Source organism: Mobula birostris, chromosome 27, assembly GCF_030028105.1.
Source record: "Mobula birostris isolate sMobBir1 chromosome 27, sMobBir1.hap1, whole genome shotgun sequence".
NCBI lineage: Eukaryota > Metazoa > Chordata > Chondrichthyes > Myliobatiformes > Myliobatidae > Mobula > Mobula birostris.
Window position 1 is genome coordinate 21,240,841 of NC_092396.1, and position 20,580 is coordinate 21,261,420.

A 20,580-nucleotide genomic window follows, 5' to 3' on the forward strand; every position below is an offset into this window, starting at 1 on the left:
GTGGGGAAGAGTTTTGTTTCTTTCCAGCAGAATGGAAGTTGTTGAAACTGGTGACAAAGATGCAAGCAGGCAGGATGTTGCTTTCAAAATGGCTGAAATTTAATCTACCCACCTGACATCAAAAGATTAAAATAGGATCTGCTGGTTCAAGTGGGGGGAGGGTCGATGCTTCAGCTGATTGCTTGTGCGTGGGGAGGTGGTGTGAGACTTTGAGGTTCTCATATTACTATCATTGATGTTTTGGGGTTTCTTGTCTTGTGGATGTCTCTGTGAAGAGTAAGAATTTCAGGTTGTATACTATATACGTTCTCTGATATTAAGTTGAACCACTAGAATCATTTAAAATGGATCCTCCAAATGTGAAGCAGTAATTATTTGATTAATCTGAGAGAAAAGAAGATGGGAACACAGGTACAGGGGCAAACCATTTAGCATTTCAATCCTGATATGCCATTGGATTACATCATAGCCGATTGATAACCTTTAAATTAGGTTAGATTAGATTATGAGTACATGCAGTCCTCTTTTATTGTCATTTAGCAATGCATGCATTAAGAAATGATACAATGTTCCTCCAGAATGATATCACAGAAACACAAGACAAACCAAGACTAAAAAAACTGACAAAAACCACATAATTATAACATATAGTTACAACAGTGCAAAGCAATACCGTAATTTGATAAAGATCAAGAATTATATCACTTAAGTCTCACTCTGAGATCTGGCTCTCAAGACACATTTAAATCTTAAACACAAGCAGGTCTGTAGATGCATGAAATCCAAAACAAAACACACAAAATGATGGAAAGAGGCAGCAGGCCAGGCAGCATCCATGGAAATGAATAAACAGTCGACGTTTCAGGCCGAGACCCTTCTTCAGGACTGAGAAGGAAGGGGGAAGATATTTGATTTTTTTTTGTTTGAACTGAATTTTGATTCTGTAAGCACATAATGACTATATTTTCACGTATGTTTCAAAAGTGTCATTTCAAGGCCCTAAACTTTGATTTTATGATGGGTGGGGGGGGGGGAGTAGATATCAGGAACCTATTTTGACTCCAGTGAACAAAAGAGGTCTCACAATGCAACCACCCCAAAGACTAAGAACTTGCTGTTTCAGGAGTGGAATCAGAGGCGTTAACAGTTCCATTCAATACCCTGCGGCAAAAGCTTAAATAGAAACATATTTTTGTTTGGCGAATCAAACTATAGTTCACCTCTGTGTTAAACCGGGACTATGCCTTCTTTTACAGGTGGCTCTGAAGGACATGTGATGGCTTAGAAAATGGGCAGAATATTGTCCCTGAGCCTGTATTTAATTTACAGCAAATCTCTCTATGACTTGCTTGGAAACATTAAGAGCCATCATCAGGTTCTGTTCCAAAAAAAAACCCAAAATAGCATAAATAAGAATGAAAAACACAATGCAGAAAAAATGTCTCCAAAATAACCACGATCCTTTATCAATCACATTCTGCAAATTCTCCACTTACTTGCCCATCACCTCTCTCTGAAGCTCCTCCCCTTCCCTTTCTTCCATGGTCTTCCGCCCTCTCCTATCAGATTCCCCCTTTCTCCAGCCCTCTCCCTTTCACCAATCAGCTTCCCAGCTCTTTACTTCACCCCGACCCCTCTCCCGGTTTCACCTATCACCTGCCACCTAGTACTTCTTCCGCTCCTCCCCCTACTTTATTAATCTGACTTCTCTTCCTTTCCGGTCCTGATGAAGGGTCTCGACCTAACACGTTGACTGTTTACTCTTTTCCATAGATGCTGCCTGACCTGCTGAGTTCCTCCAGCATTTTGTGTATTGCTTTGGATTTCCAGCATCTGCAGATTTGTGACATTCTGCAAATTGTTCTGTCTGTGCAGAGTTGGAATATTTAGCAGTAAAGCTGAGCCCTTGTTTACATGCAAGGGATGTGCTAAATTAAATGTTTATTCAGAGGAACAAAGGGATGTGTAAATTATGCAGCTCTCAAATTGAAGTGTAAGACTCCAGCAGGTAGTCATCATTATCACTATGTGCTGTGACGTATGATGTAAGCGATCACAGTCTTCCATGCGTCTTTAATCTGAGAAGTTTTAATAAACTCTTTAAACCTTTTGTCTGTCCATCTCTTGATGTGACTCATTAATGTCATACGCTGTCAACCGCAACTTTCTCTTCCAACGATTTTTTTCCATCCCTGAAAGATGTTCGAGCTTCTCTTTCCTCCCAGAAATTCAGCTGCCGTGTGCTGATTGACGATATCAACTCGCTTCTTATTCCGGCTTTTCACAACACTTCCTCCTTCGTTAATCTGTCCTTCCACGATATTTTCATCATTCTTCTCAAAAACCACATTTCTGCAGCTTCGAGTCTTCCCTCACTTTGTTCTGACGTACGATTCGCTTCCGTGTATTAGTGTGGAATGAACGTAGCTCTGCAGGACTCTGAGCAGGTGACAAATAAAAGAAAATCTCCACCTGTTTGTGACTTTAAAATGCTCCTTTTGCATCTCTGAAGAATCTATGGAAACAATTTCTGTCATCCTTCATGGAGCATTGAGAAGATCCAGTTATTAAATCCACGGTCAGAGACAGATTAAGATCTGTGGTGTTAATCATGTTGTAAAGCAATCAGATAAAGGAAGGTCAGGCTCTACTGGGATTCCCCCCCCACCAACATTCTCCCACACTCAGTATCTATTTTTGGCAGGAGTGCTGCATACATAGGGCCCTTAGTATTATAAAGGATCCCACCCATCCATCCAGCATCCTCTTTGACTTTCTTCCATCAGGCAGGAGACTCCGATGCACAAAAAACAAGAGTGGTTAGAATGGGAAACAGTTTTAAAGTATCACTAGTTAATCTGTTCCATACCTTACAGTATTCAATTTATGCACTTTAGCTCATCATTTATGCATGATCCACCTGTAGATTTATCCTTACCTTCATAAGTTATTGTGTGTTATGTGTACTACTCTGCTTTATATCTTGGTTTGGAGAAACATTGTCTCCGTCCTACACACATTATATGATTACATACATACATATATACATATATAATTATATATATATATCTACATACATTATAGTTACATGTATAGTTCAATCACTCATACCAACAATAAGAGAAAGACAACTCAGATTACTAGGACACATCATGCGGAAAGATGAACTAGAAAAACTCACACTCTCTGGAAAGATTGAGGAGAGCAAAACTAGAGGAAGACCTCGGCTTATGTACATCAAAAGCATAGCCAGGTGGCTACACATCGAGGAAATGGAAGTCATCCAAAAAACGAAGGATAGATCTATATGGAAAACCATGGTCACCAAAGTCCGCATCGGATATGGTACCCAGACAGACAGACATAGTTAAACGACAATAACCTTGAGCTCTGGTAATCTAGAGGAACGATATGACTGAGGACTTGTGTCTCAGACGTCAGCAATGTAGAGGGAAAAAAAAAGCAGAATATCAAAAAAACAACCTTAACAAACCATTCAACTGATTTGTGCATTTCCAAAAGAGCTACGTTTTTACTGATCTACTGCCTATGTACTTCTTTTCTAAAGAGCAAACTTGTGTTATTGCAAGGACTGCTGAGCACTTCTCCAATGTTTCACCTGGATGGCCATTCCCTTCAAGCATAGGATGCTAGCATTTAGGAGGTCAGTGCTTCTGGTCACATCTGACTCCTGTTCAGAATTTAAACAGGAAGCAGTTGTTTCTTTTTAATCCTCAGACCACAGAATGTTTGACATTCCCAAAATACCTTCAAACAGCTTTAGTAAATAGGAAAGAAATACATTCAAAGTTAATTTATTATCTAAGTATGTACAGAATATGTTATCATATGTTACCCTACAATTCATCGTCTTGCAGGTATTTACAGGAAAATATAAATAAGCACAACTGAATCTATGAAAACCCATTCGTAAGCAAAGACTGACAGACAACCAATGTGCAAAAGAAGACAAACTGAGCAAAAAAAAATACTGAGAACATGAGTTGTAAGGAATCCTTGAAAGTGAGTCTGTAGGTCGTAGGGTCAGTTCAGAATTGTGGTAAGCAAATTTATCCATGTCAGTTCAGGAGCCTGATGGTTGAAGGTTTCCTGAACCTGGTGGTGTGTGACCTAAGGCTGCTGTACCTCCTGCCTGATGGTGCTGGTGAGAACCTGATGGTAATGGTGAGAAGAGAGCATATTGTTTCAAGGGTATTAATTTTACTCCTGTTCAGTTGTTCCAGGAGAAAAAAATGGGCACAAGATTCCTTGGAGAACTGTGAATCATCACTTTATTGAAAACAATTGCATTCAAATTTATTTTTTTTCCGGTAAGAAACTGGTTAAACTGTGGATAAATGCTGCACCAAATCCCACCCATTTCTGGAGATGTGCCTCAGCTTGCAGAATGCTTCTTTTGACTTGAGCCTGACTGACTGAAGTTGTGCACTGTTTGATGTCTTCCGGTGGGTTTTCAGGACATCCAGCATCAATGCACTGGAAAAAGCAGTGAGCCTTCCTGATGTCATGCCTAACATTTATTCTCCAGATGAAATGACTAAGAAGTAAATTGCCTGTGAATTATTTCACAGTTATTTGTAGTAGGTTGCTCCTTACAGTTTGACTGCCAATATTCCCACGTTACAAGAGTGACCAAACTTTGGCCTCTAAAACATGTTCAGCCCTTCTGAGACCATGAAAGTCTCTGGGGCCAGTTCTTTATCACCTGCTGCGTGGGTAGGAGTCTTGAAGAGGGAGAGGGATTAGGGGAGAACCTCTTCCCTTGAGCACTGGCTGCTAATGACAGGTGGACATCAGGGTTTGTCGCAAGCTGCCCCATGTTAAGGAGACACGCTGTTGCAGATCTGGGTAGGATCCCACACCACTTGACTGCCTTGGGTCTGCAGGTAAAGCACCTGAGGGGCAGGGCCAACTCCGACAAAGGATAACATGTGAGACTTTAAAAAGGAAGACCCGGCTGTAATGCCAATACCAGGTCTGGTTTAAAAATAACGTTTCACGGTTTACATTACAAACTCAACTTCTCTGTAAAGCTTGGGTTTCATCTTTCGGTTAACAGAGTAAGTAATTATATTTATATTTAGACTTGTCATGCAAGCCCAATTGAAATGTGACCTGGAAGCCGGGCACGGATGAGTTGAAATCCTAACCTCAACCTTTATTTTGTTATAGTTTTTTTTTGGAGCATTCTCATTCACTTCCTGCTGCTCCAGGTCCTTCTCTGACACTGGGTGAATGCCTCACTTGTGGCCTCATCGTCAGGTCCTCGGGCTGACGTCACTCTTGGAGGCCCGGTGGCAAATGAAGCAGGAAGTCGGACTGCTTCATGTCAATGAATCATGGTGCTCAAGGTGTGACACCGATCAGCATTGACTGGGAACTCAGCAGGGCAGGGTCATGTGGCAGGGCATTGTTATTTGTCTAGCGATCCAGGAGTCTGACCCAATGATCTGGAGGCACTCGTTCAAATCCCATCAGGGAAACTGGGCATTTTAAATGAAGTTCTGGTGTGTGAAAAAACAACTACCCTCATTGATGGAGGTTGTGAAACTGCCTTATGCAGTTTATTAATTACCTGTAAGGAAGGAAATTTGGAGTTCTTACCCAATACTTATTTCTTACTGTGACATTTAAGGAGACTTTATACGTTGTATTATTCTTAAATTGTAACTTATACATATTTATTCCTGACCATACTAGCTACCTGACTTGCTGAGATTCTTCATCGTTTTGTGTGGCCTGCTCAAGATTTCCAGGATCTGTAGAATCTCTTGCAGTTATGTAAAATGGCCATTCTGCCCATCCTACCCATTCTGGTTCCCACCAGTTTCATTCTCCCTCCCACCATCCATCGGGGACGTTTATCAGGAGCGCTGTGTACGCAGGGTCATAAGTATTATTATGGATTCCACCCATCCATCCAGCATCCTCTTTGACTTTCTACCATCAGGCAGGAGACTCCGATGTGTAAAAGCAAGAACGGTCAGGATGGGAAACAGTTTCTTTCCCCCAGGCCATTAGGCTTCTGAACTCCCGGCCACATTACATTCAGAATGCCACTAGTTAATCTGTTTTGTACCTGACAATATTTAATTTATGCACTTAACTTTGCTTATTTCATCTGTAGATTTTATCCTTACTTTCCAAAGTTATCGTGTGTTACATTTGTATTACCTTTACACACTGGTTCGAAGAAACGTCTCATTTGACGATATAAATGTACATAGTTAAATGACAATAAACTTGACTTGGCTTCTTGCTTCTCTGATGCCGAAGCAACTTATTCTCTTTGACATGCCCAGAAACACCTACCCAGCCCTTCCACTTTTGAGTCCTTTGGCACTGACCTGCACTACAGGGGTAACGGACTTTGTCTGGGTAACTCACCAGCACGTCTTTGGGACGTGGGAGTAAATGGACAAAGCCCCCCAGCCTTAAGGAGCACATGCTCTACCCACATGGCAAGTGAGGTCAGGTCTGAACCCGACTTGCCGAAGACCCGAGGTAGAACCGCAAACTGTTTCACCAAAGTGCCATGCGGCTCCAGACTCACACCGTGTGACTGACACTTCACCGTTCTCTCAAACAGCCTGACAGTTCAAGGGTTATTATGGTGGGCAATAACCTTGACCATATCCTATAAATGAACAGAAAGACACTCTAAAGCTTGCAGTTCTGAAAAAAAAAACACCGCAGACTGCAGGAACCTCAGGTCCCACAACATCAGGTTCAGGAACAGATATTACATTTCAGCCATCAAGATCCTGAACCAGCGTGGGAAACTTCACTCACCCCAACACTGAAGTGATTTCACACTTATGGGCTCACTTTTAAGGACTCTAGAATGCATGTTCTCAGTTCTTAAAAAAAACTCTCTCTCTGTCTATCTATCTATCTATCTATCTATCAGTCTTTCCATCTATCTATTTATGTTTTTGTACACTTTGTCTTCTTTTGTACATTAGTTATTAACCAGTCTTTATCTGTGTTCAGTTTCTCCCATTGATTCTATTGTACTTCTTTGTTCTACCGTGAATGCCTGCAAGAAAATGAAGCTCAGGGTAGTATATGGTAACACATACTTTAATCTTCCTAGAGGACCTCAACCTTGTCGTAGGGTTTTGAGGCTTCAATGCCTCAATGGCCCAGAGAGCTATGTTGGTTGGAGTCAGGGCTTTATGCTTTACCTCTTGGTAGGGTCACCCATGCCAAACAGGTCAAAGGGTAGAGGCCAGACTAAGAGAGGTCCACTGGTCCTCCAAGTTCGGGGGTCTAGCTCAGGGCCAACAACCCTGACCGGTAGTACGGAAACAGCAATGAAGAATCCTTCTACATCTGATTCTGACGGTATTCCTGAGTCTCCACTTGGGTCTTGCATGACTGACAGTAGTGAAAACCGAGGGGAAGCTACTGACAAGATGAAGGAAGCCCTGAACACCAACAGAGGTAGAGAACCTTCATTGCTGCCCTAAACGCCAGTGGTGTAAGGGACAGAAAGTAAATATGTACTTTAATGATAAATTTACTTTGAACTTGAACTTCATTCAGATGTCGCTAAAGGATTTTGATTATTAGAGTTATAGAGAGGGACAGCACAGAAGCTGGCCCGTTGTCCCATCTAGTCCATGCTGAAACCATTTAAACTGCCTACTCCCATCAGCCTGTGCTGGGACCAAAGCCCTCCATATCCCTACATACACATACCTATCCAAACTTCTCTCAAAAGTTGAAATCAAACTCACATGCACCAATTGTGCTGGCAGCTTCATTCCACATTCTCATGACCCTCTGAGTGAAGAAACTTTCCCTCATGTTCCCCTTAAACTTTTCACCTTTCACCCTTAACCCATGAGCTCTGGTTGTAGTCCCACCCAACCTCAGTGGAAAAAGCCTGCTTGCATTTACCCTAACTATACCCCTTATAATTTTTATACCTCTATCACGTTTCCTCTCAAAGTTCTACATTCAAAAGAATACAGTTCAAACCTATTCAATCTTTCCTTATAACTCATGCTCTCTGGATCCAATAACATCTTTGCAAATTTTCTCTGTACTCTTTCATCCTTGTTTACATCTTTCCTGCAGGTAGGTGACCAAAACTGTGCACAATACTCCAAATTAGGCTTCACCAATACAACTTCAACACAACATCCCATCTCCTGGGATCTTACATTACTTTAAATTACTTCAAGTAATTAATGCTAAATGCCCCAGAGGTATGGGCCTTGTATGGCCCTGGGGAAAATGAGGCAAGTCCACCATATCACAGGGCATCACCAAGCAAAGAATGGGAGAGACACAGAGCCAATGTAACCAAAACTAAGTTTGGGATTTAGAGATTCATAAATTGTTGGAGGTACTGCAATGTTACACAGTCTCAGGAAGAAAAGATTTAAGAACAGGAGGAAATGAGGCACAACACAATGAACCCAGAATAAGTTGCCCATTTTAACTTAAGTCCATCAATGTACCATAAACCATCTTCAACATAAACGTCATGATATCCACACTCAAAAGTTTCAAACTTTCCTTGCAAAGCCTCAGAGTATCTTTTTACTTTCACAGAATGAAGCCAGCCTGCCACCATCTTTCTTGCCACTCAAGGGGCTGCTGTCTGAGCATGGCTTTCGAAACAACAACTGAAAATCACACAAGCAGAAGATTCTGGGAACTTTATAAAGTCAGCAAGTCGAGCAGCAAACTGATTCCACAAATACTACCTAACCTACGGAATGCTTCTAGCACTTTCTATTTATGGGCCAGCAGAGATTTCCTGTCTGAATTGCTGACAAATCACATATTTCTCTCCTGTGAATGATATCTCATGAGCCTCTGAGATGAAAGAGCAATACTTACAGCTGTCTGTAGTTGCTGGTTGGGATGGGGCCAATTCTAATGGAAGTTACCAACATCATATGATGTTTTGATTCCATCACTGAGGCAAGATACTGTGGAAAACAATCTTCACTGGATTAAAAAAAATAGCAAAATTGAAGATTCCTTGCAGATTTTTATGAACTGGGGCAATGGGCTTCCAAACACCATCAAAGTTACAGGAAGAGTACATTAGCTGAGCCTCTGAATATAGTAGGTATTACCTGCTGACAGATACATCACTTGCATAAAGTTTGGGCATTGTGGTAAAACAACACAAAACAACTGAGTGTGTTAAATGGGATCTTCTCCCTGTGCAATCTCCACTTAATGTACTGGCACAGGTTTCATTTGTGCCAGCCATGACCTGAGGTAAAATTCTTGGCCCAAGTCTGAAAGTTACCAGCTCAAGCCTGTACTGAAGTGCTTGAGCGCATCAACCAAACTAACGGGATTGGTGGAAGGGGAGGCTGAGTGCTTCACTGTGTCGTGTTCGGTTTGGCAGTAGGTCGGAAATGGGAGTTTTCTTCTAGATCGGCATCGATGCAGAGTTGGAAAGACAGGAGAATTAAAGTCGTGCCTAGTTTGAAAGTTGGGGCCATTAATGGTGACGTGTGCAAGTCTGTATTCCTTTAGCAAGCCACATTCAGTATTTGAGGAGGAAACTAATTTAATCCATTTGATAAAAATATGTGACATGTTTTCATAGACGATCTTGGTTGCTGGGAACTGCTTGAGGTTTGGCTGGCTGGACCGATACTGACCGGAAGCCTCACCCTGAGCGTGCTTTGTGCTTATGCTGATCAAGCTGGTGTGTTGTGGATGAGCACTCGCAGATCCATACACACAAACCGAGATGGGACACCACACGATTCCACAATACAACCTCAGTGATTTCGAAGTTGCTTTTAACTACAATCCTTTAGACTTACAAATGACAGCAGTCAGAAGATGAAAGAAGCCAGCACCTTACCATGTGGTAGTTTATCATTTCCTGTAAGCTCTCTCCGAACTTCTGGAGGCACTCCTAAAGGAAGCAAGATTGAGATGTTAGAGATTGAAAATGTCAAATATTAAATACTGCGGATGCTGGAAATCCAAAGCAACACACACAACATGCTGGAAGAACTCAGCAAGTCAGGCAACATCTACAGAAGGCACACATGGTAAAGCGTTGGAGATAAAGGAGTCTGAGAGGAGGGTGGACTATAGACAAAAGGGAAGGAGGAGGGGCACCAGGGGGAGGTGATAGGCAGCTGAGAAGAGGTAAGAGGCCAGAGTTGGGAATGGACGAAGAGGGGAAGGGAATTTTTTTTTAAACCAGAAGGAGAAATCGACATTCATGCCATCAGGTTGGAGGCTACCCAGACGGAATATAAGGTGTTGCTCCTCCTTCGTGAGGGTGGTCTCATCATGGGACAATAGGAGGCCATGGATTGACATGTCAGAATGGGAATGGGAATGGGAATTAATATGTTGGGCCACCGGGAAGTTCCGTTTCTGGCGGATGGAGCGGAGGTGCTCAATGGGTCTTGACTCGCATGAGAAAATGACTGCTGTCTTTCCCAAAACAATCAATTTGAACAGGTAACAATAGCATTCAACAACGTTCTATAATCTCATTCTCATTCCTTGATGCCTTTGACTGAGCCCACCATCCAAACTCTGTGACAGCCATCCATCCCACCTTCACCATCAATCGAACCCAGTGCCTCACAATCCGAATTCCACCTCTAAAGAAGTCCAGTGCCTCCTCTGTCCCATCCCTTCACCTGAAGATCTCATCCGTCTCCCCCCGTTTCAGGAGCAAAACTGGTGAATAACCCGAATGGTTAACAAACTCCTTTCTTACCGATATCATCTCATCTTTTCTGCATTGTTGGGAAAGGTCTCGGATGCCATTGACGAAGTGCTTGTTGGCTGTGGTGTACGCTCTCCCTGCTTCAATCATTCCACTGCACAGCTTCACCAGCTATAGGAAATTACAAAACAAGAGTCACTCATCTGTTTACTGCCAATCAATGTTGCACAAGAAGATATCCAATGACACAAATTGTTTATCTTTGTTCACAGTTTTACTTCTGTGTGGATTGGTGATCTGTTTCCCTCTTCTGGAACAGGATTAAACTCTTCACTTTTCTGGTCACCCCGCAGTGGTTGTTAATCAGTGCAAGATTTTACGGGTGGTTTCACTCTCTCAGGGAAAGTCCCTCCAAGTGGCCCGGTTCTTATTTGTATTGAAGTGGTACAGGCATCAAAAGACTTCATTGTAACAGCAGCAGTTTGCACTGATGTCACACCTTTAATGTGACAGGATATCCCCATTACCAAACCTCACCACGAAGTAACACCCAACCACATCAGTGGATATTAGAACAAATGATCAATAGCTCGTCACTGGGGGAGGGGGGGATGTGGGAAAAGAAGAGGGAAAACGAGAAGAAATTCCACAGCTTTGAGTCCAGACACCCAAAGGGTCAGCAGTGGCAGAGAGCAGACACTTGAAGTAATTTATAGAGGAAAGGAGAGATTTGATGATGGCTACACACACTCAGCCATCAAAATCTTCTTAAGTGGAGTGAAGTAAAGAAACTTTTCAAAAATGTCACGGTCTTGCAGGACCAGAGTTCAAGCTGTTGTTCCATAGGATGTGCTAGGGAAATTCAACCAAATGATAAAGACGAATGCTTTTGTCTTCCTAGGATCAACTGCTTGGCCAATGCACCGAGCAAGCACAGCATTAAAACCCAACCTATGTGCCAGCCGACTTATTCCCAGGGTTTAGGTGGATTACAGGTGGCCTGGAGCAGGGAGAGAAACACCCTGTACACAATGGATCAGATTTATTGAGTTGGATCTCACAACTGTATACGGTGGCAGCAGATTCAGTACAATAATGGTACTGGAGACTGGAGTGAGCTGTGGGAGAGCAGTCGTTCATCTGGGACTGTGGAAGAACCCTCAGAATGTCCAAAAAGTACAGCCGGCCATCATTCCAAATCTGGAAGAATTCAGCTTCCAGAATTGGAAGACTTTTTTTTACATTAGAGAATGATACAGCACAGTACAAGGGCTTTGGCCCACAATGTTGAGCCAAATTTTTAACCTACTCCAAGATCAATCTAACTTTCTCTCCCACATAGCAATCCATTTTTCTTTCATCCATGTGTTTATCTAAGTGTCTCTTAAATTTACCGAATGTACCCAGTGCCTCTACCACCACCCCTGGCAGTGTGTTCAATGTAGATATCACTCTGTCTAAAAAAAACCTGCCTTGGACATCTCCTGCACTTTTCTCCAATCATTTTAAAAGTATGTTCTCTCGTATTACGCATTGTCACTAAAGGAACAAAAGGCGCTGACTGTCCACTCCTTCCATGCCTCTTATCTTAAATATCTCTTTCAAGTCCCTTTTGGTAGGCTTTCAATGAGCCTGACCCAATGAAGTGCCAAAGGCCATGGGATGAGGGAGGGCGTGTAATGCACTTGTTACTAATTAAATGGACAGCATAGAGCTATATCATAGTGCACTGATAGAAAAGGTACGTTTAAATTGCATCTTTCGGAACCTCAGGACATCCCAAAGCAATTTACAGCTGATGCTGTCTTTCTTGAAGCGGAAGGCAGTGAAGTGGAAAGTGGAACGTGAGAGCCAAATTGTACACAGCAAGATCTCATAAGGGGGTTAATTGTTGTGTATTTAATATTTGGTGTCAAGATGGTTGTTGTGATGTGTCTGGTGTGGTGGTGTAGTGGGTAGTACTTACCACTCTCACTTTCAGCTTCCGCCACTGGCTAGCAGTCTTGTGAAAAGGAGAGCTGAATTTGTAAATCTCTCCCTGCCACTACATAGTCTCTCCAACAGCAAGCCTCATGTAGTGCCTCCTCGCTGGCAACACACAGAAACTGAACTCCCTTCGGACTCAGGCTGAACTACAGAGGATGGGGAGGAGGTCTGGCCCCTGCTCACGTAGCACGCAGGCCCACTGGTGTGTGGACACACCCTGGTGCTCATGAACCAGATCCCCAGCTATGGGTAAAATAGCCCCACTGCCTTGTGGGCAGCCTCGGGAGAGACGAAGGCTACGTGAGTAAACCCAGACAGCAAATCCGGAATGGAGCCCCTGAGGCGGATGGACGTCATTGAACATCCTTCCGGCAGCTCCTGTAGCCAAGCTGGTGCCAAACGTATTGCCCCATAAGCTTTCCTTTGGACTACACTGGTGAGGCCAAGAGGGGGATCTTGATGACAGGGCATCCCAGGCACTCCATACCTTCCATCAGGCTTGTGATGCTCATCATCACCCATTGTCCTTCGAGACAGACGGATGCCAACCACCAACAACCATTTAATATTTCAGTAACATTTGATAATATTGTAAATATATTGTTTAATTAATCATTCTTTGGTGCTTAAATAACTCTTGATGGGTTATATGTAGAAGTATGTGAATGGCATATATTATTACACCACCACGTCATAAGTGCGAGCCTTGCTAAAATAAAAATAAAACTAGAGCACACACGTTAATCCTGGCTCCATGTTTTTTTTCCAATTAGTTTTATGTTTTAGACTTACAAAATGTAACAGTGATGTAATGAGGAAGTTTTAAACAAACCCAAGATATCCACCTACCTGTTGAAGCGCAGTGAGATGTTCAAGTTTTTTAAAAAAGCACAGTGAGATGTTTGAGTTTAAAGAAAGCGCAACACGTTTTTTCCTTCACAAAGGGAAGAGAAGGGTGTCAAGTTAAAAAAAAAGCAGAAATGGCTGGCTACATCAGAAGATAGACACATTTGGTTGCACAAAAGGTATTGTGTACTGTGTGAATTGAGCAGTATTCTGAAACAAATGAAATAGCCAATGAAAAGTGAATACCGAGTGCATTCGTTGGAAAAGCATACAGTTTGCATGGAGTCTGAAGGGATTTTTTCCAAGGTTGAGTTTGAGCCCGTGGGCAATGCCAGCAGTCCCAACAGCTGAAAGAATGGGCTTGTCAGGATCTGTGGTAATTTTAAGGTCACCATCAACCCAGTACCGAAAGTAGATCAATACCCTCTGCTGAGGATAGAGGATATCTTTGCAGATCTTTCTGGAGGCAACATTTCAACAAAGTGGACTTAGCTGAGGTCTGCCTATAGTTGGAAATAGAAGAATAGTCCAAAGTGTTTCTCATCATAAACATGCACAAAGGGCTTTATTGCTGTAATAGGTTTATTATGGAGTGGCATCTGCTCCTGCACTCTGGCAGAAAGCTATGGACCAGGTGCTGCAAGGCTGCCCAGGCACTCAGTGTTACCTGGATGACATCATTGTTATTGGTGAGGGTGTCAAGGAACATCTCCAAAATCTGGAAACAGTGTTAAAAAGATTAGAAGATTGTGGGTTCAGAGCACAATGCAACAAGTGTGAATTCTTTAAACCAAGTATCACTTACTGTGGTCACACCATTGACACATAAGGACTATACAGGTTTGCTGAGAAAATTCAAGCAGTGGTGGATGCCCCAAGGCCAAAGGACACGTTACAATTCCGGTCCTTTTCAGGATTTGTCAATCACCATAACTGGTTCTTGCCAAACCTGGCTACTGTGCTCTATCCCTTGAACTCATGACTACAGATTGGGAAGAAATGACAATGGACAAAGCAGTGTGAGGTGGCTTCCTAAAAATGTAAAGGAAATGGTGGCGTCTGACATTGTATGCACACATTACGATCCACATTATCTAATGAGGCTTGCCTGTGATGCCTCGCCTTAAGGTATGGTTGCAGATTCAAAGAAATAAGAAAGGTCTATGATATAAAGTATAGAAAAATATTACCCTGAATACTGAAAACGTGTTCTTAGGTTCTTAAGTATATAACTCATACTGTGGTGTATGTAAGAGCTTTTTTTAATTAGAACATAGAAACATAGAAAACCTACAGCACAATACAGGTCCTTTGGCCCATAATGATAGGCTGAACATGTACTTACCTTACAAATTACCTAGGGTTACCCATAGCCCTCCATTTTATTAAGCTCCATGTACCTGTCCAGGAGCCTTTTAAAAGACCCTATCATATCTGCTTCCACCACTGCTGCTGGCAGCCCATTCCATGCACTCACCACTCTCTGTGCATAAAACTTACCCCTGACATCTCCTCTGTACCTGCCTCCAAGCACCTTAAAACTGTGCCCTCTCGTGCTAGCCACTTCAGCCCTGGGAAAAAGCCTCTGGCTATCCACACAATCAACACCTGTCATCATCTTATACACCTCTATCAGGTCCCCTCTCATCCTCCGTTGCTCCAAGGAGAAAAGGCCAAGTTCACTCAACCTATTCTCATAAGGCATGCTCCCCAATCCAGGTAACATCATTGTAAAATTAGCTTTTTTTGTGTCCTGCCAGATAGGATGTGTAGGAGTCAGATAGGGAAGGGACAGCACTTAACAAAGGTTTCCTCCTAGAACTCAATGGCTACCTGACGTTGACTGTGTAGACTCCTGCATAAAGAAAGGCCATTTGACACAAGTGCCATTGGAATGGACATCCTCCAGCAGGAATGCGGGGAAAGGGAAACACTGGAAAATGCTAAGTTAAATTCAGACTTTTACAGCTTGCTTTGCAAAATACTTCTTAAAAAACAACACAAAAATAAGGGAGAAGTGAAAGTAATCAACATTATGGTGGCTCTGTGTTTGAAAGGCATACTTGTTGACAATTAGATTGATCACTGAGAAAACCTTAATGACTCCCATTGTGCCCATCATTTACATGGGACATACAATTGAATTTTACCCAAAGCTGTGATTCAAAGGTTTAAATGATCCACAATTTCACATGGAGCTTTTTGGAGAAAGAATTCCATTTACTTAAATATAAAATATTATCTTAAATTAAAAAGAGAAAGGCGTTTGATTACAAAGCATTTACTTGAAAACATGGCCTGCAACACACAATGGATCCACCTCAGAGTAGCAAAGTTACAGCGATCAAATTTTATCACCCAGATCCACACAAACGCAAGCAAAGAGAGCCGAGAGACAGAAGCTACAGAAATTCTGCACTACTATCTCTTTCTTCAATCCACTGTTCTTAAACAAAGGCACAGGACAAACTTGCTCTGTTGTTCCATTACTATAAATAGCTGCCTATTAAGTAGATCTAAAAATAAAATCAGAAAATGTTGGAAATAACTTAACATGCTGGGTTGCATGCATGGAAAGAGAAACAGAGTCAATGTCTCATAAAGTCATAGAGTACAGAAACAGGCCCTTTGGCCCATCTAGTCCGAGGCAAACTATTATACTGCTTCATCCCATCAGCAAGCGCCTGGACCATAGCCCCCCATACCCTGTCCATCCATGTATTTATCCGAACTTTTCTTAAATGTTACCAATGAACCTACACCCACTACTTCTGCGGGCAGCTCGGTCTATGCTTTCATCATCTTTTGAGTGAAGGAGTCCTTGTTCATGTAAATGTTTCACTTTTCATCATTAACCTGTGACTGCTAATTCTGGTGGAAAAAGCTTGCTTGCATTTGCTTTAGCTACGCCCGTTATAATTTTGTATCCCTCTGCCAAATCTACCCTCAGTCTCCTACATATCAGGGGGAAAAAAACCCTGACCTATTCAACCTTTCCCTGTAACTAAAGTCCTGGCAACATCCATGTAAATTTTCTCTCAAGTCTTCCGATCTTATTGATACCTTTCCTGTAGGTAGGTGACCAGAACTGTACACAATACTCCAAATGTGGCCTCAAACCGTCTTATACAACTTCAACATAACATCCCAACTCCTGTACTCAATACTCTGATTTATGAAGGCCAATGTACCAAGAGCTCTCTTTATGACCTTCTCTACTTGAGGTGCCATTTTCAAGGAATTGTGGATCTGTATTCCCAGATCCCTTTGTGCCAGGTTAATAGAAGATGCAGCCTAACCAGATTTCTTCCGACAAATCCGTTTTCATTTTACACCTCCGGTTTTATGCTTTATAAATGCTTACAATATCCAGGTTGTTTCCAGATATTTGTTCTTTTAAGTTTATAATGGTAAAGGTCACTTTCATTTCATTATCAAGTCCACATAACAAAAATAAAACTTTCTGCAGAGAAACCACAGACAAAATAACAGTTTAAACATCACTAAGTAAACAATGGTGCAAACACAAACCACATATATAAGTTTAAACACATAAACCACAGAATAAAGTACACATAACTGATATATAAATAGCTTAATACATATAGTATACCACAAATAGCTGTACATATGCAGCACATATGTATTTGTGTATACACACAGAAAATAAATAATTATATTAACAGGGATCCAATATATAAAAATGATTGCACACGCACAAAATATATAGATTACACACCATATATACATAAAAACCTTTACACCTATAATACTAATGGAGTATGCATACTAATGTTATACACATGTATATGATTCTATATACCATATAGATAATTGTATGTACTATAAGAACTTCTACATATGTATAAGTAACGTACACACATTCAGTTGATATGCACGAGAACTCATGAATGTGCTGTCTTCTCTTTAAAAACGCCCTTCAGAAGTTTTACAACAGTTTGGTTGCTACATGCACCTTGATGTGGAACAGAACAAAGTTAATGAACTTGCTATCCTTTGAGCAGATAATGGACTGGACTTTCCTGCACAAGTTTGTGGGCAAGAGTAAATCAGGGGTTATTGTTGATCTTCTGGGCAGATCTTGCTGCTTCTGCAGTCACAACAGTTGAGACGCAGAGTCTGAGAAATTAAAACAAAACCACTTGCTGCACCGGTGACGTAGCTCACACAAGATGTCCCTTCACTCTGCTGTCTACACAGTTAACGACAAAGGAAATGGACTTAACGAAAGCCACCCAACCTGATCCCCCCTCCCCCCGTCCAGCACTAAATCTGTGGCTGCGCCCGTCCCTGTTCTTCAAATGCACATACTAGTACATAACACCCCTCACCTCTCTGGTCAGCTGCCTTGATGAGGAGCAGCAATCCAGCTGGGGCTTTACCGTTAGGTCTGACTGAAGCTTTGCAACTTGCTGACACTTGGGATAGGTGTCTTTTAACCTGTTGGAGACCAGAAAGTTCTAGAGCAGGGGTTCCCAACCTGGGGTCCAGGGACCCCTCGGTTAACGGTAGGGGACCATGGCATAAAAAAGGTTATGAACCCTTGCTCTAGAGGAACAGGCATAACAGTGACAAACTTCATTTTTGTCCACTCATCAGTGCAAATGTCAGGGCTCACTTAACTAAACATTATAAGATTTCACCTCCCTATTCACCTGTGTAACCAGTTTCAGGGAGCAACAGATTTAGGCAATCATGTCACTCCACACATCAGCATCCCTTCGAGCCCTGCCTTCCCCTATCTGACTCACCAAAATGCGTCACCTTGTTGGATTTAAATTTCATCGGCCAACTACCTACCTAACTTTCTGCCTCATTTATATCCTGCTGAGACACACACAGAGTGCTGGAGGGACTCAGTAGGCCAGGCAGCACCTATGGGAAAAAAAGTACAGTCGACATTTTCCACAGACGCTGCCTGGCCTGCTGAGTTCCTCCAGCATTTTGTGTGTGTGGTTCGGATTTCCAGCATCTGCAGATTTTCTCTTCTTTGTTATATCCTGCTGATTCGCAACAGCATTACAGTACAATACAGGCTATTCAGCCCACAATGTTGTGCTGACCCTTTAGACTACTTTAAGAGCAATCTAACCCTTCCCTTCTATATATACCTCAGTTTTTCTATTACCTACATGCTTATTTAAGAGTTTCTTAAATGCCCCTAATGTATCTGCCCCTACCACTGTCCTTGGCAGGGCGTTCCAAACAGTCCTGAGTCTGACTTGCATTCATATGTCACAAACTTAGGACATCCCAAAATGTTTAACAGCCAGCGAAGTCCATTCGAGCTGTTGCTATGCAGGAAACACAGCCGTGGTGTCTTACAAACGATAATGTGGATGTGACTAGATAACTGCGAGATCAATATCGTTCACGGCACGAGGAAAACTCTACTGCTCCTCTTAAAATCACGTCCCTGCACCATTCATCTTCTCCAGCCTCAGTACCAAAAGGTAGCAGATCAGAGAGTGTAGCTCATCCTCAGCAGTCCACCGCAATGTTGTCCAAGATTTCAGTCCTCTGCTCTCTGTAGGTGGACTGGAACACAGCCTTCAGACTCAGAGGCCAGTCCCACAAACAAGACAACTTCAAAGCTCCCAATCATGCTCAGAACTGCACTCCTGCCAATCAGCAGGATATAAATCAGGTGGAAAGTGAGGTAGATTGTCGGCCGATGAAATTTAATGCCAACAACAAGGTGATGCATTTTGGTGAGTCAGACAGGGGAAGGTAGGGCTCGAAGCGATGCTGGTGCGTAGAGTGACATGATGGTCTGGATCTGTTGCTCCCTGAAAGTGGTAACACAGGTGAATAGGGAGGTGAAAAAAATCCTCTGGCATGTTTGCCTTCAAAGGGCATAGGATATAAGAGTTGCAACTATACAAAACAGTGGTTAGGCTGCTCTTGCAGTACGGTGTGTAGTTCTGTTCGTTACATATAGGAAGGACGTGGTTGTGCTGCAGGCCGTGCAGAGGAGATTCACTGGGAAGATGGCTGGATTGGATTATAGAACATTGGGCATAGAACAATACAGCACTATACAGACTCTTCAGCCCATGGTGTTGTGCCAACCTGTCAGCCTACTCCAAGATCAATCTAATGCTTCTATCCCACAAGAGCTCTCCATCTTTCTTTCAACCATGTATCTAAGTGTCTATCAAGTGACCCTAATGCATCTGCCACTCCCACCACCCATGGAAGTGCGTTCCAAGCACTTTACGTAAAAAACCTACCTCAGATGCTTCCCCTATACTCTACTCCAATCTTCTGAAAATTATTCCCCCTTACATTAGCAATTTCTGCCCTGGGTAGACGGTGCTGGCTGTCCATGTTCACCCTATCAATGCCTCTTACTTCTTATACATTTCTATCAATTCTCCTCTCATCCTCCTTCACTCCAAAGAGAAAAGCCCCAGCTCACTCAAACCCTCCTCATAAGACATGCCCTCTAATCCAGGCAGCACACTAGTGAATCTCCTCTGCACCCTCTATAAAGCTTTCACACCCTTGCTATGATGGGGAGAAATTGGATAGACCGGGCTTGTTTATACCGAGAGTGAGGAGGTCGAGGGGTGAGTTGACAGAGATATATAAGATTATGGGCAGCACAATAGCGTAGAGGTTAGCACAACAAGTTACAGTACAGGTAAATCGGGTTCAATTCCCACCGCTGCCTGTAAGGAGTTTGTATGTTCTCCCTGTGACTGTGTGGGTTTCATCCGGGTGCTCTGGTTTCCTCCCACAGCCCAAAGAAGTACCAGTTGGTAGATTAATTGCTCATTGTAAATTGACATGTGATTAGGCTAGGGTTAAATCAGGGGTCAATGGGCCAGAAGATCCCACTCCATGTTGTATCTAAATAAATAAATAAACAAATAAATAAAAACAGGTAAGGCAAGCAGTCAAAAATTTTTCCCATGCTGTGGGTATCAAAATCAAAATGCATAGTTTCAAAGTGTGAGGTAGGAGATGCTGGGGCAAGTTTGTTTTTACATTGAGTGTGGGCACTATCTGAAATGTGCTTCCAGGCA

General features: G+C 42.5%; 1 protein-coding gene across 1 annotated transcript in view; it reads right to left on the reverse strand.

Annotated features, from left to right (window-relative positions):
* The window catches only part of acap3a (ArfGAP with coiled-coil, ankyrin repeat and PH domains 3a), a 385,203-nt gene that overhangs the window by 169,600 nt on the left and 195,023 nt on the right, over positions 1-20,580 (reverse strand). The window contains exons 3-4 of the mRNA XM_072245228.1: positions 10,748-10,867; positions 9,869-9,922 (exon numbers count right to left, since the gene is read on the reverse strand). Of these exons, the coding sequence (XP_072101329.1) occupies positions 9,869-9,922; positions 10,748-10,867 (174 nt within the window). The remainder of the gene's footprint in view (positions 1-9,868; positions 9,923-10,747; positions 10,868-20,580) is intronic.